Source organism: Plecotus auritus (assembly GCF_963455305.1).
Source record: "Plecotus auritus genome assembly, chromosome: 6".
NCBI classification, from domain to species: Eukaryota; Metazoa; Chordata; class Mammalia; order Chiroptera; family Vespertilionidae; genus Plecotus; species Plecotus auritus.
This window is the reverse complement of record NC_137773.1, coordinates 53435195-53459340: the sequence shown is the minus strand read 5'-3', so window position 1 is coordinate 53459340 and position 24146 is coordinate 53435195. Positions and strand designations below refer to the sequence as shown.

At 37.4% G+C, this 24146-nt stretch overlaps 1 protein-coding gene across 7 annotated transcripts in view; it reads left to right on the top strand.

The window, feature by feature from the left end:
- The window catches only part of INPP4B (inositol polyphosphate-4-phosphatase type II B), a 616104-nt gene that overhangs the window by 535712 nt on the left and 56246 nt on the right, over nucleotides 1-24146 (top strand). For all 7 annotated transcript variants that reach the window (XR_013960877.1, XM_080673789.1, XM_080673791.1 and 4 more), the window contains 4 exons: nucleotides 6108-6264; nucleotides 19124-19296; nucleotides 20782-20905; nucleotides 22408-22525. Coding sequence is in view for 6 of the 7 variants with exons in the window: in XM_080673789.1 (XP_080529915.1) it covers nucleotides 6108-6264; nucleotides 19124-19296; nucleotides 20782-20905; nucleotides 22408-22525 (572 nt within the window). In the remaining variant the exon portion in view is untranslated. The remainder of the gene's footprint in view (nucleotides 1-6107; nucleotides 6265-19123; nucleotides 19297-20781; nucleotides 20906-22407; nucleotides 22526-24146) is intronic.

The following is a 24146-nucleotide window of genomic DNA, read 5'->3' as shown; positions in this document are numbered from 1 at the left end:
AATCATTGACCTGATCTTAATAAGAAGGAAATCAATCATTCTCAATTTTTAGAGATGATTAATTTTTATGGACAACTAGATACCAACCTATGATTTAACTTTTCTCAAGCAACACCTTATAATTTAGTAATCAAAATGAATAAAATGTTCACTAAAATATGACCAATTATTTCCAAATTTTATGTAATAGGTAGACAGACAGACAGATATATAGTATGTGTGTGTGTATGCATTCAACTCCAAAACACTTTGTATAATAAAGCATTATTCTTACATCCCATGATCACTCAGCCTCGTGAACACTGAATTATAACCAGTCTGTTTCTTCCTTGTGTTCTTGAACTTTATAAGCTCCTAAAGGACAAAGACAGTGTCATGTTCACTGTTGTATCGCTGCAGTTAACAGAACACCTGCACATAAAAAGGTGCTGGATACTCATTTGTAGAGTAAATTAATGACTTTGAAATTTGCCCTCAAAATAACTGTTCTTGTTTACCTTTTTATTTTGAAACACAGACTATGTCTATTTAATATAACTGCACTATGCCAGGCACTTCCCCCCCTACCACACCACCCCCCCTGCCCCGCCACACACATACACACACACTGGAATTCATGAATTATTTTAAGGATTTTGTTTCTCTCTTTCAGTCAAAATACCCAGTTATATCCTCTCTCCTTAGTGCATATTTTCATTTCAGAATCAACTTTGAGGTGACTATTCAAGTTATCTTTAAATTACCACCAAACATGGAAAGTGGTAAAATCCAGGATGGATACAGAATATCAGAGATGACCAAAGCTAAGAACATGGTGAGTTAGGGCCTCCAGAAGCTTCCAGAAACACAGTGGTGGCCATTTTAACTTCTTTTGATTATCACATGGCAATTACAAAGTCCTACTTACACAGAAATAATATTCTATTTTTCCCAACAAATATGAGTGGAAGCAGCTATTTTCCCCTTGTCCCAGCCTTTTAATTTTTATTCCCTAAGTCACACATAGTAGGATTGTTAGGTTTTGTTAGCCTTGTAATGAAGACGGAACATTGAAAATAAAGCATCTGCTCTCCCCATCAGAAAGGGCAGGAAAAGACAGGGAGAATTAGGCCAGTTTCTGACATGGCAACTGAATGGGTTCTATCATCTGTTTTTTTTGATGGATGGGAACATTCCTGAACTTCTCCAGTCCATTTCACCCAGGAGAAATGAGCTTTGAATACTTATTTTATATTAAAGTCCACAAAAGGTGATTAAGCAAAGTTCATGACTGTCCATTAAAATGCACAAATGTTCTATTAAAGAAGAGAAGCCCCAAATGAGATCTTTATGGGCATGCATATTCATGAAATGCTGCCCAATTCTAGATTTTCCCACATGCAGTTATTACATTCACCTTCAGTCCCCTGTTTTATAGCACATAATGCAGTGTTTCCTCCATTCACATTCAATGTCTTTTTTCAGAATGGATACAGGGATTTGCAGAATCAGCAGTTCATCCTTCAACTCAAACCAATGTTTTTAACAGAGATATTTTATTTTTGTTAATGGAATGGTGATTTTCCTGTGGTTTTATGTTGGATATCATCCTTTCCATTGGATATTTTCCTGACTCTTATAATGCCTGGTTCAATGTCAAATATTTTGAAGTGCCTGTGAATAATAAATATGCAAATTTACATACACACTTTAAAAATGTATGATTACATTAAATCAAGTGTCCTTAAACTTTAATACATTTTAATGTGAATAGTCAGACATTATTTCCTAAATAGAAATCTTTGAATACCCCAAATTTAATGAATTGTTAAAAGAAATGCTGAGGTATATACAGGCAGAATGTTAATATATTGGGGTACATTCATTTTTTAAAAAATCAGTCCTGGAAATTGGTGGTTTGCAGCACACTGACTGATATTGTCATATAATTCAACTAATTGTGCAACTATCTAATGATATACAGATAACAACCAATTACCAACTTAAAATTAAAAACCTTAGCCAATCAGTAGAAAAAAAATTTTATTAAACAATTGCTTTATTTAATATTTTTTCTGAATTGAAAGCTTTAGCATGATGTGGCATTAATTAGAGTGAACTCAGCCTGTGAGTTTGATCTTAATTATAACTTTAATTTGAAGATGTGGTAATACTTAAAGTTGTATCTTAATTTCTTTTTATTCCTAAGTAGCTGGTTATTCAGTCAATCAACAGATGTTAATTAAGCACCAGTGGTGTGTAGCAATGCTATAGGTACTTGGGGGAAAACAAATTACTGGTAACTATAAAATGTGGATTCCGATCTCAACAACCATATCATCTAATTCAAGTGAATGGCCAGTACTCATAAAACAAGCAGAGATATTAGATTCCCAGAATAGAAGTGGTTGAGTGATACACATAAAAAATGTTGAAAAGATCCCTGGCCAGTGTGGCTCAGTTGGTTGGAGTGTCATCCTATATACCAAAAGGTGGCGGGTTCACTTCTCCATCACAGCACATACCCAGGTTGCCGGTTCTATCCTCCATGGTTCTATCCCCTGTTGGGGGCTCATGTGGGAAGCAACTGATTAATGTTTCTCTCTCTCATAAATGTTTCTCTCTTTCTCTTCTCCCTTCCTCTCTCTGAAATCATTTTTTAAAATGATGAACAGATTCAGAGAGAAATTATATGAAAGTTAGAAAAAAATGAAAAATATATAACCCTTCCTTCTTTTATCCATTCATTCTTGCTTTTATTTATCACCTAAGGACCTGAGGATAAGAGGATTAATGAATAATAGTCATTTCCCTCATAGAGCCCTCTATCTATCAGACAGCAAAAATGCATTAAGCAGAGGAAGGGTAGCACAAACAGTTCTTGGAAGTGGTGAGACTTGAAAAAGTTAGTATTTGGGTTGATGGAAGAGAAGGAGGAAGGTATTCGAAGCATAAAAAGCAGCATGTGTCCAGGTAGAAATGTAAGTTCCTCCAAGGTTTCCTTCATGTCTCCAATGATCAGCACTGAACAGGCATCCAGCAGGTGCCCAGAAAATATATGTTAAGCTATTTAATAGGATGTTGCTAGGAGAGCAAGATGACTGACCTGGTAAAGTTTTCAGAGTAACAAGAAATGAGAATTTTCTAGGTTGACTCAACTAGAGAGGTGACTCTAGGCTGAGAGAAGAATGAAGATTAGCTGCAGTGCTTAGCCGGCTTTTGACCAGAGGACTGATGCCTTGAGCGTGGTAATCAATGAAGATAAATGTGGCACTCGTGTGTACACCTATTTGTGTGATAGCTGATATATAGGTCTGAGTCCAAACCACAGGAATGTAGAGAGCTCAATACTAGAGAAACTGTGGCCGCTTATCTGAATCCACTGTGTGACTAGGGGCTGAATTTTGGGATAAGACCAGCAGTGTGGTTATTGGAAAGGAAGGTCAGGGATTTTTACATAAGTAAATAAGTGAAGTTAAGCAGGAGGATCAATAGGAAGCAAACATTGGGAAATCTCACTTAATTCTGATGGATGTCAAATGTATGCCTATTTTTAGTGGACATGGTGTGTGTGTGTGTGTGTGTGTGTGTGTGTGTGTGTGTGTGTGTGTGTATTATATAGCTTGAGGCATACATGTTGCAGTTTGTGCCATGGAGTATTTTAAGTACAACTCCTTTCATCTAGCAGTCTCTGTAAACTTTGGATCAGAGAAAAGAACTATCAAGCTATTAAAATAAGACAGGTTTGCTATGTTGAGCTAGGCCAGTATAGTGCAAATTGCATTCAATCAAGGATACACCGAAGCTTCTTTTTAAAGATGGAGATTGGCCCTGCTAATCCATATGCCTGTTCTAATCAAAGTCCTCAGAAATTGGTAATGACAAGTGGGAAATTGTGCATAGAGATATAGATATGCCAGGGCTACTTTGGACTCCCCATGCCAGCTCTGGTTTAGTTTTCACATTCTTGCTGATAAAAAAAAAATAGTTCTAGAAAAGTTGATCAGTTAAGCAATGCTGAACTTCTCCCTCCCCTTCCTTCCTCTCTCTCTGCCTTTCTTCCAGGCCCTGTGCAATATATTGAGGACACAGGTCCCAAATAAGTCATAATCTGGTGTTAGAGACAGAAGTGCATACCAAATAAATAACTTCAATATACTATTTAGATGCCATAAAAGAGAAGGAAGCATGACCAGCGAAGTTCAGAGTTCTCTCACTATGAGCTAGATAGGATATTCTCCCCAAAGGGAAAAGAATAGAATGAGTTTATTCTGGGTCTACTGCTGAGTGTATCTTTAATAGATTATCTGATTATGCATGAACTGCTCAATTTCTCATCCCCCAACAAACACTCTCCCAGCTTATATGTCCTCTAAGCATTTAATGACTTAAATGTATTTTCTACTATTTGCCATATAACCCCTTACTACATATATGGTTGTTGGTCTTGATTGATAAACCTGCTTCACTCTGTCCCTCATGCCAACAAAGATCTCTCTAATGGCTGTAAAGGCTACTTTTCATATCAATTGAATTCTATCATGTGATATATAAGTAAAGGAAGAAGAGTAGCATATAGGTATAGACTGTATAATTATCCTTTTAAATCATCTTCTGTTCAGGCTTAGGCTTTTCAGAGATGTGGTTAAGATAAATTGACCCATCCCTTGTATTACTTTACATAAACATCTATAATACTTTCAACAATAAAGATAATTTTTTAAAAAAAGAAGAAGAAAGGCAGCATGCAGCCCTGGACAGGTGGCTCAACTGGTTGGAGCATCATCCCATATATCAAAAGATTGTGGGTTTGAGTCCCAGTCGGGGCACATACCTAGTTTGCATGTTCCATCCTTAGGTGGGGCACATATGATGTTTCTCTCTCTCATTCCCTTCCTCTCTCTCTAAAATCAAAAAACATATCCTCAGGTAAAGAATAAAAAAAGGAAGGGAGGAAGGAAGGAAGGAAGGAAGGAAGGAAGGAAGGAAGGAAGGAAGGAAGGAAAGCAGCATTCAATATTGCTTGCTTTTTAATGAAAATTCAGTTTCTCCCAACATGAGCAACAAGAAGAGAGCAGACCCCTAGCTAGTTTGGCTCAGTGGATAGAGTGTCGGCCTGCAGACTAAAGAGACCCCCCGTTCAATTCCAATCAAGGGCATTTACCTCGATTACAGGCTCCTGCCTGGACCGGGCCCTGGTCAGGGCACCTGTAGGAGGCAACCAATCGATGTGTTTCTCTCACATCGATATTTCTCTCTGTCTTTCCCTCTCTCTTCCACTCTCTCTAAAAATCAATGGAAAAATATCCTTGGGTGAGGATTAAAAAAAAAAAAAAAAAGAAGAGAGCTGAAAATGTATCTCACATGCAAAGCCAATCTGGAAAATGAGCAATCCTCTCCCCACTTTTCCTTCAATAGCAGACAGAGTTCATTCCCATTAGCTGGAGACCACACTTTAAGAACTTCCATTTCCTGGAGAAGACAAATTCATAGAAACATAAAGTACAATGATGGCTACCAGGAGCTGAAGGAGGAAAGAAAGAGTTCATGTTTAAAGGGTACAGAGTTTCAATTAGGGAAGACGCAAAAGTTCTGGAGATGGACGGTGGTGATAGTCACACAACAATATACTTAATGCCACTGAGCTGTACACTCAAAAATTGTAAAAATAGTAAACTTTGTGTATGTATTATAAAAATACAAAAAGAAAAACAGAAATTTCTAATGTAAGTGGTGGGCATTCTTTAAAAATATTGCTGTGTCTTTGCTTTCTTACTAAGTATTGATAAGGAAAATTATAAGAAAATGATAATATATCCAGTTTAAAATTTCATACTTTGAGCTCAATTGTGGATTAATGTTGTATGGTAATTTATCATTGCTTTATGACAGAGAAAAATAATCAACTAAACAAAAAGATTTATAACACTTAAATTTTGCTTTATTAAGAGAAAATGTATTTCTTGTGTATCCACGGTCTGGCCAAATTAATGAGGGTATTAGAGCTAGTCACTCAGTCTGCATTGCTATGATGGTTTCTCTACCTGCTTCTCTAAAATGATGCATCAGATTTTGTCTTATCTTGTTTTTGCAATAAAAATGTGTATTGATACTCATGCTCTTTTCAGGATAGGGTGTGGGCCAACGTGGGGAAGAGCCTGAACTGCATTATTGCTATGGTGGACAAACTGATTGAAAGTGATGGTGGTAGTGAAGACAGCGGTGACAGCAGAGATGGAGAACAGGACCTTTCTGTTGTGGGCTCCATTAAAACTCATCCAAGGGGTAAGGAATCTTTTCTCTCCAATCGCTGACTGAGTAAACAAAATGAGAAAGTCATGAGAAAATGAGACAGAAAGAGAAAAGTCAGTAGTGCCTTTGATGAAAGTGCTGATAGCACGCTTTTCCACAGCTCTGGCTTAGATGATGGAAGGCTACTTATCAAATTGCATCTCAGTCGCGTTTTCAGAACTGCTTGCAATGCTCATTTTTTTTTTTTTTTTTTTTGCTACATAGCAACCTTGTCAAAGAAGAACAGTGTTTTCTTTTAAAGAATCTGACATAGTTTAATCTACTTTTATGCATTCCTACAAAATTTTATTAGGAAGAAAAACAAGCATCTGATCCTAAAACTCTTAGAGACCGCAAGAGATATCAGAACACAATATCTCATAATGGTTCCTGAAAAGAATGCAATATGATAGATAAAATGCTTTTTTCCTCATTCTGAGGGATATTTTTTGGTGAATAATTTCAGAAAGATATAAGAAGCTCTGATTCCATATAAGAATAATATGTTTGTGCATTATTCCAAAGACATATTAGGAAGTCTAGATTTTTATGGATACATGTACACACCCATACACACACACACATATATATGCATACACATGTGGGTATGTAATGTGTGTGTCTATAGATAGATAAGTATATAGATAAATAATTTGAAAATATGGCTTATTGGTAGGTTGACTAGCAAATATAATAATCAAAATTTCAACTATAGTTGTGTCCCTATAAATGGCTTTTTATTTAAATCTTTTAGGTAATTTGATTAATTTTGACAACAAAAACCAAGACAAACATCTGTGGGGATTTTTTATGGTAATAAGAACAGCTGTGAGAGTTACCCCAGCCCTTTTGCTAGATGTGTTAAGTGTTTGGAGAGAATAAACAGTGTTGCCTTCACTCTTCTTCCGCAATCTGCTTTTCATCTCACTTGAAGAAAATGAGCTATAAAAAAATATGGATGCTTATAATATTACATTTGTTTTTCCAATTTGTTTTCCTGATTTTTCATTAGTCCCATTTTCATCAGGGGTTTAATTATGTGAAACATCAATCTTTCAAATTTTTTTTATTGTAGATGGCCCTCATCTTCTATGTACATTGACATAGGTGGATAGTTTACACTAATGTTCTTTATGTTCAGACCTCCTTGGTTTAACTGCCAATGGGGATTTTCTTTTTTAATAATATTAGTTTCATTAGCTAATGAATCTAGTCCAGTTCCCTAACTTTACATGAATCAGAATGAAAGCTTGTCATAATTTATATGATAAAAAATTATATATTTCTATTTTCTTTAATTGAACATTTCTTGACTATTAACTGAGCCAGACACTGCTCTAGAAAAGGAGGTAAGGAAGCAGAATCCATTTTAGTGACTTGTTCTGCCCCTTGATGGGTGTTCAAGGCATAAAATTAATTTACCAAATAGCCCAAAATTTATACCCAGCCCATACCTGGGGTAGAAAAGTCATTTAATTCATTTTTCTTACAATTAATTGATGTAGAGTCAGTGAATGATCTGAATGATCTAGAATTTATTGGAATGTATGATATACATACTGATGGGCATTTGTTACATCATTTATTAGTGATTTATTTCCTCATGTGTAGATTTTGTTTTGTTGTTGTTTTTCTTTATATATTAAGTTCAGCAAACGTTTTTACTCAATTTCTGGAATTTTTCTTCTGTTAATTTATATTTTATTTGGATACATTTTGAAATCTCATAGGGTAAGTCACCCCTTTGACAGTCAGTTTTTCTTTCTTCATCACCAGCCTTTATTTTTACATTTTAGCTATAATTTGTGTTGGTTTTGCTAGTATATATCTAACATGGTCACGGTATTCCAAATTGTTGCTACCTTTATCCATGTATTAGGTCCTCTCTAACCTGCAATTTTCTTTTCAAGTTTTAGATTTTCCTTTTACAGGGTACTTAATAGTGTTTTAAATCTGTGGTTTTGAAGGGTTTTCACTTGTTTTAGGTCCAGGATTTTACCATATGTCTTACTTACTTCATACAATTCTTTTTAGGATTAATGCCAATAGTGCTTTAAAAAGTAAAAGCCTCTCTCTTGTTCTCAACACAAATAATACAGTAACTGGTCCCAACATTCATGGTCATATGTATTTACATGTTTTCTTTATTAACAACATGGTCCTTTTATTTTTTATACACTTAAACATGCTTATAAGCATCTACTGTATGCATAATACCACATGACTTCAATTTCATAATAAAGTAAGGACTCAAGGATAAAATCAAAAAATATTAGAACCTTAGACTATGGTGTGGCCTTAAAGATTCTATAATTAGCTCTGCTAGTGTGGCTTTGTGGTTGAATATTGACCTATGAACCAGCAGGTCACAGTTCTATTCTCAGACAGGGCACATGCTCAGCTTGTGGGCTCAGTCCCCAGTAGTGGGTGTACAGGAAGCAGCCAATCAATGATTCTCTCTCATCACTGATGTTTCTATCTCTATCCCTCTCCCTTCCTCTCATAAATCAATAAAAAATATATTTTTTAAAAAGATTCTGTAATTAAACCTAAATTATGTTAAGAAGCTTACCTACAGTGTCTCTGCCAATTCTCACCTAACCTGGTAGAAAACCATTTTTTTTTTTTGAGTGGCAGATTCCAGATGTTGATTGAAATGTGTTTCCTTTCATTTTATCCACTGGCCCAGATCTAATCCTCTGCACCAAACAGGACAATTTACTTCCCTTTTTCCACATTATCACATAACATATCATAAAGCGATCATCATGTCCATTTTTAAATTGCCACTTTTGGGTTCATTTTTCAAAGCAATAGCATGGAACACAGAGTGACACAGGAGCACCACCTCCTTCCTTTTGGATACAATTCTATTAATTATATCTTAACTCACATTAGCTAGTTTGACCGCCACATTTTACTATGAAGTCCACTGATATCCATAAATCTTGCTAAATTTGACCTATCTCTCAGGCTTCTCCAGATTCAAGTAAAATTTAAGCACCCTGTGTGTTAGAAATTGTGAAATATTAGGGGCACAAGGAGATTAAGACACAGTCTATCTCAATTCTACTGAAAAGATTGATCTCTAAACCCATGACTGCAGCATAATACACTTTTCAATACACTCTAATAAATACCTATTTCTTTCATCCATCACATCTACTGTCCTACCTAGGTTTATTTTATTCACATTTTATAAATATTTTCTGTCCATTCACAGAACTAATGGATAAAAATGATGAGAAAACAGAGATAAAAACAGCTCTTTGAGGAACATCACTAGAAAAACTGTATGCATTGAAATAACACTGATTAATCACCGCTCTTTGGGAATGTGTGTTCAACCATCTGTGTATCCATTCATCTTATTGCATGTCCTGTATTTTTTTTTGTCTTCAAAAGAATATCAAGAAATGCCCTGTGAAAAGACCAAATACCATATGTCATTGAATACTTTTTCCTAATGTACCCAGCTATAAGCCCTGACAACATATTATTTGGCAGATTATTTTTTAATTCAAGTATAGCTGGGGTACAAAATTATATTACTTTCAGGTGTATGACATAGTGATTCCACATTTATATACTTTATGATGTGCTCACCGTACTACGACTAATAATCATCTGTCACCACACAGTTATTACAATAGTAGGGGCCCAGTGCATGAAATTCATGCACAGGTAGGGTCCCTAGGCCTGGCTGGCAATCAGGGCCAATTGGGGCCTTCCTGTTGCTGGCCGGGGCCTTCCTTCCCCAGCTGTCAGCTGCCGACCAGGGCCTTCCTTCATTCCGCACTGCTCCCTGGTGGTCAGCACATGTCATAGTGAGTGATCAAACTCTGGTCTCAGGTCCAACTCCTGAGGGGACACTTTGCATATTAGCCTTTTATATATATAGATTATAATATTATTAACTATATTTCCTGTACTGTATACTATGTCTCCATGATTTATTTGAATTTAGCACATTTTCTTGATATTATTAAGTGAATGTCTTTAACATGTGTGCATATGTATGCATACCAGCATGAAAATCATTATATTCCAGAACTTATACTCAAATTAGCAATTATTTCACACATATAACAAATTTATTTTATTTTGTAAAGTGCAAAGATTCAAGCACAGAGTATCATTTTCATCAAAGGGCTTAAATATTAATATTTTTTGAGTTACATTAATTTCTACACATGAATATTTAGAATTTTATGAGAAATAAACATGAATGAACCAGGTCCTTTAGAACTCATTGATCAGCAGGTAAAACAACTTTTAAAATACATTTACAAGTTTTAAAAAAACTTGGTTAAAAAAAATAAGCAAAAGTGACCATGGATATCTTTATTATAAACTTAGAATTCCAATAATAATTTATATGATGACATTTTTTAATGTCTGCTCTTATCAGAAAAATAATGTTTCCCTTAAAATTGTGCAATGAACTGTGATGTAACAAAACAACACTTGCCTCAAAGCCAAGATACTTGGCGAGTCCACAATTTACTTCTTTGGCTACATGACCTTTGGCAGATCACTTAAATTCTCTGGACCTCCCTCTGTTGGTAAAATAAATATCATCTGCAAAATTTTACAACTGCTTCTAGTTCTAAAGTTTTATGATAATAAAGATGCCACATTATTTAAAGTGACTTTTTTCTTTCCTTTCAGGCATTTAACATATTTTAATTGAACACCTACTGTGAGTCAGGCACTATTCCAGACACTGGGGAGACAACGATGAACAAGACAGATAAAACACCTGCCCTCCTAAAGTGTACCTCCTGGCAGCAGAGAGACATTTAAAAAATAATACAGGAAATAAGCATTACATTATATGTTAATGATGACAAATGTTGTGGGAAAAAAATATAGAGTGAAGTAAGAGGGCTTGGACTATTGATGGAGGGCAGGGGTTGAGGTTTAGCGGGCCAGTCAATGTAAGCTTCATTGAGAGGTTCCTTTTTGAGCAAAGACACGGGGGATAAGGAAGTAAGCCGTGTGTGTGGAGGGAAGGCTATACTGGGTATAAAAGACGGTTAGTACACAAGTCCTGAGGCAGATATTTGCCTACCATGATCATGAAGTAACAAAGAAGCCTGTTTGATTTTAATAAAGTGAAGGAGAGGAAAAGATGAATTCAAAGGGATAACTTCGGGAAAGCTCATGTAGGTCCTTTGTATTGACATTGTCTTTTCTCTGAGAAAAAAGGGAAGCAATTGGAGAGTTTTGAGCGGAGAATTAACCTTATTTGATATAATTTTAGCACCTAAGCTGTTATGTTGATATTGGATTATAGATGGAAAGGTATAACCAAGTATAGACCAGTTAGAGAGCAAATGTAATAATTATCTATAGGAGTTATCATGGAGGCTCAGACTAAGAAGATGGCAGTGGAGGTGATGAAAAGTATTTGGATCCTGTACATATTTTGAAAGTAATGCCAACAGAATTTTCTGATGGTTTGAATGGGAGAATGAGAGGAAAGGAGGACTCAAGAATGATTTAACAATTTTTGGCATTAGCAAAACTGGAAAAGTTGGGTGGCCATGTACTCGTTAGGGAAGACTGGAGGAGTTGGGTGGCCATGTACTCGTTAGGGAAGACTGGAGGAGTAGGGTGGACATGTACTTGTTAGGGAAGACTGGAGGAGTAGGGTGACCATGTACTCATTAGGAAGGAACAGGTTTTGTGGTCAGGAGTAGGAACTCATTTGGAACATGTTACATTTACATGGAAATATCAAGTATGCTGTTAGATGTAAGAATCTGAAATTCAGGGGAGAGGTTCAAGTTAAAGTTATAAATTTGGAAATTGCCATCGTACTTAAAGCATAAAACTGAATAATGTCCAACAAAGGATTAATTTTTTCAGAGAATGGGAAATGTTCTACAGATCACAACTGGAAACATCCCAATTTTATTAGCACAAAAAGAAGTGGAGGAACCAGCAACAAAGTTGGATAAGGCATGGTCAGTAAGGTAGGAGGATACCAAGGGAGTATGACATTCTGAAATCTAGGGTTAGAAAGAATTTCATAAGGAAATGATTGACATGCCTAATGCTGCTGATAGATCAAGTGAAACAAAGACTGAGAAATGACTTTGCATTGAGCAGTGTGGAAGTCACTGGTGACAGTGACAAGAGTAACTTCATTAGAGTAGAAAGAGTTTACACCCAAGTAGAGTGGATTGAGCAAGAAGAAGAAAAGGAAGTGCAGACAGCATGTGTAGACAACTCTTGATGAGGTTCACTGTGAAAGGAAGCAGAGAAATAAGATGGCAGCTGTAGAGGAGACGAGAATCAAGAGAGGGTTATTTTTTAAAGATGAGGAGGTAACAGCATGTTTGTGTGGTCATGGGAATGATCCAGTGACAAAGGAAATATTGACAATGTAGAGGAAAGGGAGAGAATTGCTTGAGTGACACTCTTAAGTAGAGGAGAGGAGATAAGATCTGGTATACAAATTGAAGTTTCTAGCTACAGGAGTTTATGGAATTTCTCTCAGAAATAGGAGAGAAGGGGCAGGCTAGAAGAGGTCCATTGGGGAAAAAGAGGGACATATGTAATACTTTCAACAATAATGATTAATAATAATAGTAATAAAATAAATTCTTCTCAAACCAAAAAAGAAATAGGAGAGAAGGATAAGCATAAGAAACAAATGCAGATAGGTTGGGAGACAGTGTGTGACATATAAATTACATTATGATTGTTGGTGTGTTTTTTTTAAGGTATAGCTAACATTTTGGGGGTTGCTTTAAAAATATTGCCTGGCCCTAGCTGGTTTGGCTCAGTGGATAGAGTGTCGGCCTGTGGACTGAAGGGTCCAGGGTTCGATTCTGGTCAAGGGCACATGCCTGGGTTGTGGGCTCGATCCCCAGTAGGGGGCGTGCAGGAGGCAGTCGGTCAATGATTCTCTCTCAACATTGATGTTTCTATCTCTCCCTCTCCCTTCCTCTCTGAAATCAATAAAAATACATTATAAAAATAAAAATATTACCGGTATTATTTAATTCTTTCAACACTTATAGGAGTAATGTACACATTTAATGGGCAAAGAAGTAGAATTGAAGTCACCTGTGTCCTGTCATGCCCACTCTAGTGGCAGAGTCCTGAAAGTACAGCTTTTATTAAGGCTGAAAGGCAAAATACGCCCAACGCATGTGACTGGGTTACTCTTCCAGGACCAGCCTAACTCCCCATTCCACCGTGGTGCTATACCAAATACAGAGCTTGTTTAATTAATGGATTTAGTTCCTGGAAACTGTCTTAGCAGAATTTACTTAAAGCTTTCAACTTTGTGCTCCGAAATGAGAAATTTAGCCAGGATATCAGTTGATGCATTTCCTTTGCTATTTTTCTAAGACTAAGACTGGAAAGTTTTATGACACTGTTTTCTCAGGCTGGCAGGGTTTAAACAAACAAGGTTTCTTTGACATGAGGAAAGGTTGCCTTTGTTCTTCTTATAGCAGTCTGTCTCCAGCTGAATAGTACACTCATATTTTTATACATCCGGAAGGTGCCCAGATAAGTCATTTACCTTGGGGCATAGTTCAGTGGACACAACGAGGAGTACATTTTAGATACATGTATGTCCTTTGTGTGACTACCCTTGGCACCTTAAGACTGCGCTGAAGTAGAGGTAAAGGAAGGCACAGCATAACTCCAGGGTTACAATAAAGCTTGTCTCCCTATGTGAGACCCATTATTTGCAGATTTGGTCTTGCATTTTAGCTTTTGGCTCTTCTGCTCATATATACTCTGCACCTTCCTCCTTCTCTCCCACCCCTACTTACCTCATCCCCTATCCCTGCTATGGCGACTGCCCACCTAGCTTTCCATTGTTGTTGTTTCCTGTTTGTTTGTTTTCTTATCTCAGAGCTTGAGACTCAACATTTATTTTTACCTTATTCATCCTTTTCCAAGTTCTTGAGTCATTTTAGCCCCTTCCTACCGCCCTGCTCTCCCCCTTATGGCCCTTCCATTCAGTTTATGGCACTTGTTTATGGCATTTGGCATCATCAAACCAGGCGCCCCTCCAGACTCTGTTCCTACAGAGCCTCACTTTCAGGTGCTCACTACCTGCAGGCCATCAGCTTCCCTGAACTCCCTTCACCAAGAGCATTCTTAAAGTGTTCAGCAAAACACACAAGGAAAACATATAATCTTCTCACCAGAGATGTATTCTCTTCTCTTTTCTCAATGTGTTTTGTCACTGTCCCATCTTTTATAGCACTAACCAAACCTGCTGATATTGTAGTTATTATTTTATACCTCTTACCTTCCATTCTAACCTCCTTGAGGGCAGAGGCCATGAGTTATAAGTATTAGTATCACCTATAGGAGGTCCTATTTGTCTAACAAATGAGTGTATTTCTCGTGGTGACAGTGAAAAGGGGGGAGAAAAAGTGACATAAGTAAGATAGGTTAGCATTTGTTAACAAAAGATATATGCAGATTGATTTTTAATTATACTGGACCAAAGCCAGGAGATGGTTGATGAAGATGCACAAGGGGTAGGGAGACTTAGAGGAGGATATTCTGAGTGATCAGGGAGGACATTCTAGGCATTAAGCTTCAGCAGGTGCTTTCCTTCCCCTATTCTCTGGGTTAACCTCATTTCTGTGCTCCGGGATATGTCCGGATACTGGAGGCCTTGTATGAGCAGGTTCCATGACCAAAGTTGGCCATGTTATATTATACTCATACAAAGAAGTTTAGCTATAAAGTATCAGGAGAGGAAGCCTTAGCATTAATTGACCCCTCTAGTTATGACGTTCATGTTGTAAATTCATACCTGAAAGACAGGGCCTTCTCTGAGAGGGGTACCCACCAGCATTGTTCTGTGTAGCCTGAGTTCTGGGCATTATAGAAAAGCCCTGTTGGCTGTGGGTTTGGTCTCTTCTTCTCACCTTGGAAATTTTATCACCCTCCTTAAAGGCCATTCTAATTGCCAGGCATCACAGTTCATCATCTTCTTAACTCAGGTGAAACCTCAAAGCTGGATTCATTTCTGATTTCTTCTCATAAAGATTAACAGGCATGCAATTTTTTAGCTTCTCATTTTTTTCTATGTCTGAAAAGTTGTGATAACAAAAACAACAGTGGCTACAGGCTTGTTTGAAGTTAATTATTTTAAATGAGCAAAGAAGACCAAGCACCTGAGAAGAAAATGGCTCAGGAATTGGAAGGAAAGCATTATGCCCTGCTCCAGTTGGTTGGTATTTGGCTCTTTTAATTTTTCTCCTGAGTACCATAAGTGCCGTTGAGCTCAGAGGATGGAGCATCCTGTGTGGAAAATAGATGGTGTGTGGAGGAGATGAGGGGCACCTGCAGTTGTTCTCTGAATCCTTCAGTAAGCTTCACTTGGCTACATTATAGAAACAGACAACGGCTGGAAAACAAGCTCCACTTGGCCAGCTTCCAGCACACTTCACAAAGCTCAAGGGAAAGCTCAGTGAAGCCACACACTTTGTTTTCCTGAGCAAAGACTCTGCCTGTTGATGTCAGAGTTAAGGAGTTTCAGCCAGTTTTTATACAGACATGAAAATGTACTTTTTTTGTGTTTTCCTCTGTCACTGAAAATAGCCCAGTGATAGAATCAGAAAGATGGGCACTTAGGTGCCAGATGGATCAATCAGCTCCTGGAGAGGTGTTGGTGCAGTGACAAAATTGTGGGGCGTGTTTGTGTATGTGTGTGTGAGTGGCGTGTGTAAAATCTTGAAACTTGATGAAACTAAGCTCAGAAGTGTGGACTTGTGCATTTCAGGATTTCCTACTTTGACTATATAGGGCAGAATGAACACCATCTTCATCCCTATTAGGACATGGCTTTATCATGAGGACAATATAAACACCATGTCAGTTGTGATGTATGGAGAGACAGGAAGGTAAGGGGGAAATGACAACAGTGTCAGGACTATCAACAGCTGCAGTGTTTCTCTTTTCCCCAAATAAATAATTTTCAGGAGAGAAGTAAGCATTTGCTGTTTCTTTGTGAGGGTGATTTGGGTGCTCATTGGAGCAAAAAGGTCATTTATGACCTGACCGGGGCCTTTCTTTGGCCTGACATACCACGTTATGTTTATTTCAGAACTGGAGAGTCACACTGAGTGGATAGCAACAGGAAACAAACCCAGAGTCATTGCAATTTGCATTTGCCAGTGCAGTTTTTCTTTAGCTGCTGAACTTTGTTTCTTTTCTAGGGAAAAAAAACACACCTATTTTTAGCTCTCCTATGCTTCTCCAAAAGAAACTGACTACTATCCTTAAGACATTCTACCTTGCTGAAAAACTTATAATTTTCTCATTCATAATTAATGTTTTCCTATACTGTCATTTTCCTTAAATTTTCCTAGAATATAATTATAGTAAATGGAGATACTGGAATACTGTGTACCAGACAAGTACTTAACAATGCTCTTAGGTTTAGAATGACAGCATATTTCTCTTTCTATAGTCCAGGTTTTCACTTTTATTCTAGTGGGACTAGAAATCAGACTTTTTATTTTTTTTTTACTATCTGATTGCAATTTATGATTAAGAATCAACTGATCAAATAAATGTGAGAATAGATTTAGAAATGAATTTAAAAATTACCCTGATGCTAATGGAGAAATCTGTGATGATTCCTCTTTTAAAGACCTTCCAAAAGAAAACCCAACAGCCATGTTTAACTTGAACTGTCACTTGGTATCTAACAAGGGGAAAAGGTAGAACAAGTAAATTTTAGATGATCTCACTAGAAAGAGCAATCTGCTCATATTCCATGACCAAGTTTGTGACCACTTGACACAGGGGAGCATGATTCAAGGTGCCCACACAATCTACATGGCTCCGCTTGGGAACCACATATGTGTATAAAGAAGTTTAAATCAGTAGCTTCAATGGAGTGATGGAGTGGTACTGCTTCAAGCCTGAGGAAGCAGCACCACCTGCTGCTTGAGCTTTAGTTTATGGTTGAGCATTCTTGAGTAGAAACTGATCCTTACAGACCTAAGCACAAAGTGTTGGTCTATTGTTATCTTTTAAGATTTACATTGGAGTTAACTTATTGAAATATTTGCTTGTGTGTGTGTGTGCATGTTTTAGTCTATACATTTATATTGAGAACAATTATCAAATAAAAGAGTGGGAGACAGAATAGGAGAGAAAAGAATATAAATATGAAAAAATGGGAATATAGAGTATTCCTTTTTGGTGCCTTTTATTGTGAAACTAAATAATGTTGTCCATTTGCTTTTTTATGTGTAGTAATCACATAGGAATCAATAGATAACCAAGCTTGTTTAAATTGAACCATTTTTCATAGTTTATCCTAGTCTGCCCAAAAGTGAGTCCTTTATTAAATAATTACAGATTTATTAGGCTTTTATTGAGTTCCCCTTTCTCTAGTGTTTTTATTCAGATCATAACACTGATGGTACAATATTTTAAATAACTCCCAATGTTCCTAATGTATTTTTATCATAGCATCACATAAGCATTTACAAGAGCATATCTTTTTGTTAAGTTGAGGTCATTAATTACACTTCCAACCATTTTGGTCTATTTCATTTAGTGTATTACACCGCAACATAAATAAGTGACAGTAAACATGGGACAATAGTGATTATGATTTTTTTCTCATTCCTTATAACTCTCCCAAGGTCTTAACTGCTATTGACCACTGACATTAATTATGGTGAAACTTACACTTCCATGCTGAGAAATTCGTATCATTTCAGATCATGATTCATAATTAATTTTTCAACATACACTCATTTCTTTAAATCATATCTGTCATAATATATATATATATATATCGATTTCAGAGAGGAAGGGAAAGAGATAGAGAGATAGAGAGATAGAAACATTAATGATGAGAGAGAATCATTGATTGGCTGCCTCCTGCACATACCCTACTGGGGGGGATGGAGCCCGCAACCTGGGCATGTGCCCTTGGCCGGAATCAAACCTAGGACCCTTTAGTCCCCAGGTCGACACTCTATCCACTGAGCCAGACCGGCTAGGGCAATTTATTTATATTTTAATAGAATGTCACACAGCCCAGAATTTGTAATTTTTGACATTTGTTAGGGCTTTGATTTTCTAACACATTGAAAATCATATCTATGTCACATGCCAAAGTCATAATTTTTATAATTGAAACACATTCAAAATCTAGGCACACGAAAAGTACAGAGGGTTCCAATTTTGTATCTTGGTTTGAAGAGCAATCTGCTCAAATTTGATTTTCTCATGCTTGTCATTATCTTAAAAGGCTTTTGTTACATATTTTTTAACATTCAATGAAAACTGATTGAATACCTGTTATATGTTAGACACTATACTAAGTTCTGGAGATTTGGTAATTAAAAAATCAATCCCTTGTCCTCAGTGAGCTCCCTTTCTTGTTAAGCATAGTGCATAGATAGTTCTAGAACAGTGACAGAAAGTTGCTATGGGCAGGAAAAGAAGTGGAACTCAACTCAAACTTTGGTAAATGGATTATGTTACTTATGCTAGTTAGGGGGAAATCCTGTAAGAGAGAAATCCTGAATTGAGCCTACAGGTAAGATAAAGTGTTTGTCAGGAAGGGAAGTAGAAGAAAGGTGTTCCAGGTAGAGACAAGATTTGCAGAGACACTGAGATGAAAGAGGGCAAGTTTTAGGAAACGTGTTGTTCAGTTCACTGAGACTGTTCATCTGGCGTTCAGAGGAGATATTTCAATTGGAGATCTTCAAATCTAAGCTTTGTGAATATTTAATAATATGTATAACTTGACTGAGAAAAACAACAAATTGGTCCTATCTTGCAAAACCTTCCGTCACTTATTCCACTGTTATTACACCCTTTTATCCCCTCCCAGAGGACTGGTATGAACAGTTGTACCCCCTCATCCTTACCCTGAAGGACTGCATGGGGGAAGTGGTGAACCGAGCCAAGCAATCCCTGACCTTCGTGCTCCTTCAGGAACTGGCCTACAGCTTGCCCCAGTGTCTGATGCTGACTCTAAGAAGGGACATCGTCTTCAGCCAAGCAGTAGGTGCCCCTTGTGTTGTGAGCACAGCACTGTGCTGGGTTGTTTGCTGCTACCATTGGTGAAGACAGGGGTCTCCCCTGGGCAGTTTTATTTTTAAAGGGATTCTTTCCTGGTAGTTTTGGTACCCAGTTTTTCTTATTCATAACTAGAGGCCTGGTGCACGAATCTGTGCACCGGTGAGGTCCCTCAGCCTGGCCTGCGCCCTCTTGGAATCCGGGACCCCTCAGGGGATGTCGGAGAGCTGGTTTTGGCCTGATCCCTGCAGGCCAGGCCAAGGGACCCAACTGGTGCATGAATCCATGCACTGGGCCTCTAGTATGCATATAAGATCTTTGGTTAATCTCTTTCTGCCCTCCCCCCTCCCCTCTTCCCTCTGAGATTCATCAGTCTTTTCCATGTTTCTATGCCTGCACATTGAGCCCCCTGGTGGTCATTGCGCATCATAGCTACTGGCCGGTCAGCCAGTCACTTAGACTTTTATATATATACATATGAAACAAAAAGTACATAGAAACAGTTTATAAGACCTGAGTATTTATTTCTGCAGAGGTAGCCAAGTCTCTGAAATGTAGCTGTAGAAATTTCAGAGCAGAGAGTCTGTGAAGGAAAGGGTCACCCATTCTATCATCATATTGTGCCTTGGGGTCTCTGTACAGGGCACAGTGGAAGGAAAGGGATAGTTGCCTTGCACTGCAGGTGGCCAACTAGGACTGGCAAAGGGGCCTGTTTGCAACCCACTATTTATACAGCTTCTTCATGGATTCCAGGATGGGGCCTCATTATGGTCTCTTCTTTTGTTTATAAAATAAATTGGCCAGCAGGAAGGCTTGAACAGGAGGTTTGACAGGAGCACTTCCTTTGCCTACACCCAACCAGATTCCATGACACCAAGGCCGGCCTCCATCACAGTGGCTGTGCGGGGGGCCTTCCTTCTCCCCTCCTGCCTCCACCCCATGAGTTTTATAGACAGCCACAGGGAGAGAGAGAGAGACAGAAGGCCTCTCTTTCTAAACATTTAAGACCAATGGAATATTTTAACCAAACTACCCCTGTCATGGATGCTCCAGTGACAAATGGAGCTATGTTCTCTGACTGATATACATTTCCTCATTGACTGTTTTCAATGATTCTATGAAATGAGTAGTCTTCTATTCTGTATGTGCAAAAAGTATTTTTTAAAATAATAATATCTATACGTTTTAAGTGACTTTTTATTGTTTCACTGCTGGAAATGGTAGAGACAGGATTTGTAGTCATGTGAACCTGACTCAGAGCCCATGCTCTTTCCTCTTTCACAATGCTGCCTGCCCCAAGCCTTACTTGATCAAAGACTGCCAACTGGTTTCAACATAGATATATACATAGAGTTTTGTTATACGTACTTGAAATTTTTTAATTAAATCTCTGATGCCTCAGAAGTCTTCAATATTTTTAAATTAAAGTTGTCTGACCCCCATCAATTTCTTCAATAATTTTTTTTTTAGCTTGCTGGATTGGTCTGTGGTTTTATCATCAAATTACACACAAGTTTGCATGACCCTGGCTTCCTACAGCAGCTTCACACGGTGGGATTGATAGTACAATACGAAGGACTGCTAAGTACATACAGTGAGTATGGATGGTCGGTACATGTGAAAATCATACTCCTACTCATAGGATATTTGGTCCTTGGATTCCTCAGTTAAATATAAAAATGAAAGTAAAACTTTATTGCATCAAGCATTCCAGAAGTAATGTAACTTTTCATTCTTTGCATTCACTTTGTAACTGTACTCCTTTCCATTATGTTATGAAAATAGAATTATAAATTATTTCATAGTGGAGACCTAAGCAGCCATCTGGCTTTTTAATAGAAAAGGCTCTTTGCCAACATAGTTTAAAGAACTGGATTTTTAAAGTCCAACCCTCTAATACCTGGAACTGCACTGTTCAATTTGTAGCCAGGTATGGCTATTGAGCACTTGAAATGTACCTAGTTCAAATCAATATGTACAAGACATGTATACCAGATTTAACAACTAGTTAAAAAAAAGAGTTTTACATTAATAACTAATTATTTTATGTTGATTATATTGATTTATCAATGGAATTATGGTTTAGAGATATTGAGTTAAAATAAAATATATTATTAAAATGAATTCAACCTTTTTATTTTAATCTTTTAAAATATGACTACTGAGCCCTGGCTGGGCAGCTCAGTTGGTTAGAGCACCCTTCTAATATGCCAAGGTTGTGGTTTGATCCCGGGTCAGAGCACATACAAGAATCAACCAATGAATGCATACATAAGTGGAACGAAAAATTGATGTTTTTCTCAGTCTCCCTTTCTTTTCCTCTCTCTCTCTGAAATTAATAAATAAAAAGTTAATAAAAAAATTTTCTATCAGAAAATGGAAAATTATATATGTGGCTCACATTCTATTTCTGTCGGGCAGTGCTGATTAGAATGGTACTTGATTGCCTCCTTCTTAGGCTTTATTTGCCAGTGTATTGAGATATAAAACTAGCATGAGCCTAGGTAGGATCTTCAATTCAGCCATCTCTATTATTTCTAGAAATCAAGTATCAGTCGTGCCAGTGGAAAGAATCTGCAGGACACTTTGTTTCATAGAATAGTCAAAACATCGCTGCTGCCTCACAGCAAATGAGTACTTTCTTCCTCCCCTCAAAGGGCCCGTGAACTGCTGGAGTCCGTTGGCATGGCTCTTATTTCACTGATGAAAACCTTCAGCCTCTGAGGAAAAGCATTGAGAATGGATTCCCTGCATTCAGAAACTCCTTTACTAAAATGCTAGAACAAATCCCAGCAGTGAGGTAGACTACCCAGGGACACTTTCTTCAAATAGTGTGCTTGTGCCCAGCTGGTGTTGCTCAGTGGTTGAGCATCGACCAATGAACCAGGAGGTCACGGTTCAATTCCCAGTCAGGGCGCAAGCCTGGGTTATGGGTTCGATCCCTAGTAGGGGGCATGCAGGAGGCAGCCAATCAATGATTCCCTCTCATCATTGATGTTTCTATTTCTCTCTTCCTCTCCCTTCCTCTCTGAAATCAATAAAAATATTTTTTTTAAAAATGGTACACTTGTAACCAGGCTCTTTTCTCCAATTTAGGTGATGAAATCGGAATGCTGGAGGACATGGCTGTTGGCATTTCAGATTTGAAGAAAGTTGCATTTAAAATAATTGAAGCCAAATCCAATGATGTCTTGCCAGTTATAACAGGGAGACGGTAAGTGGTGCCCATTTTCCAAAGACCAAGCTTTGTTAGATATTTGAATTGGCTCTATGACAAAGGAGCCAAGAAGAAGTAAGGTTTGCTCTGGAAATTGTTTTTTCTCTTTTCCTTGTTGGTGAGAAATAAATGTAGGTGACATGACAGAGGAAAATCTTTAAAAACTCCTAGAAGTCTCCTGACTGTAAATTGTACTGTAGCGAGGTGAGTATGGCATTGCTTCTCCGTGAAATATAAGGACTTCAAAATACCAGCTTGCACAAAGAGATTTTCCTCTTTATTGCTATCCAGTGTAAAGCTCTGGATATTTTTATTTTTATTAGAATCATTTGGTTAATAGCATCATAATTCTTGAGATGACTTCATATTAAATTCTGTTAAAAGCAGCAACATTTTAGAAAAGATGTATTTCTATATCAGGGGCATATACCACCATTTTTCTTAATTATTTTTGACAATTCACTCCCAGACTGAGATTTCTGAGAATGGCTTTAAATAAATAGCTTCGAAGGTCAGCATATGATAGGCAGAATATCAGAAATAATTAAGAAAATGATGCTGTGTAGTATAGAGCTCCAACAGAAAAATTATATCCGATGGTAAATCATTTCAATCAGAAGTCCTCCAAGTTTTAACCATTTTGCTGTTAGCACTTTTCAATGCTTCCTGAGGGTATGTGGAATTTGAAAACATTTTCTGAGCACAGTGAATAAATATGAGGGTACTATATATAGAGAGAGTCCTGCTCACGCTAGAGAGAGATCAAGAGGAGACTAAGTAAGTACAAACTGATCATGTTTTCTTGACTTTAGTAAACATATGATAATTTTGTGTGGTGGATGACTTGAGATGGTTGAATGAAAGGTGGCTACTTCTTATACATAAAGAAACATTACATTCTCATAAAACTAAATATTTTATGTGCCAACTAATGCTTAATTTACCATTCATTGGAAGAAAGAGGAGTTAAATTGCTCATGCACATACCTGGAAAATAGTACCACTCTATAACACTATAAAGATTATTATCAAAAGGGAGAAACAGATATTTTTATGAGGGAAAATTTGTATGAGGGAAGATTACCAGACCATTTTATATAGACAGAGTATAGGATGCTGTTTCTGAGGGGATTCTTGAGGCTGTATCTAAATTCAGAAGTCTACATACAGATGTGGACTTCTAGAATGGCTAAGTGCACAGCTTGTCAGATCCTCTCTTCAGAAAGCAACATTACAAATGGACAGAATTGTCCAAGACGGTCCTCTTAGGACTAAGGGAGTAATGCACACACAGATTTAGAAGCATTCATTCATGGAAAACTCGTGAGCATTGGGATAAGACAGTTGGAGTCAGTGGCCTTTTTGCCAAGGTTGCTCCCGGCAACCCCAGCTCTATTTGTACAACATTACCAGAGGAAGATAGCCCATGAAAACCAGCAGTTTCATTACCAGAGGAAGGGGCTGACAATTTGGATTGGAAAGCAGAAAAAAGTACACTCCTGAAAAGTTGTCAGAAACAGTGGTGATTTAGATAATTTTATTCACAATAGCATCAAAAAGGAATAATTACATGACACTAAATTCAACCAAGTACTCCAAGAACTGTACACAGAACACA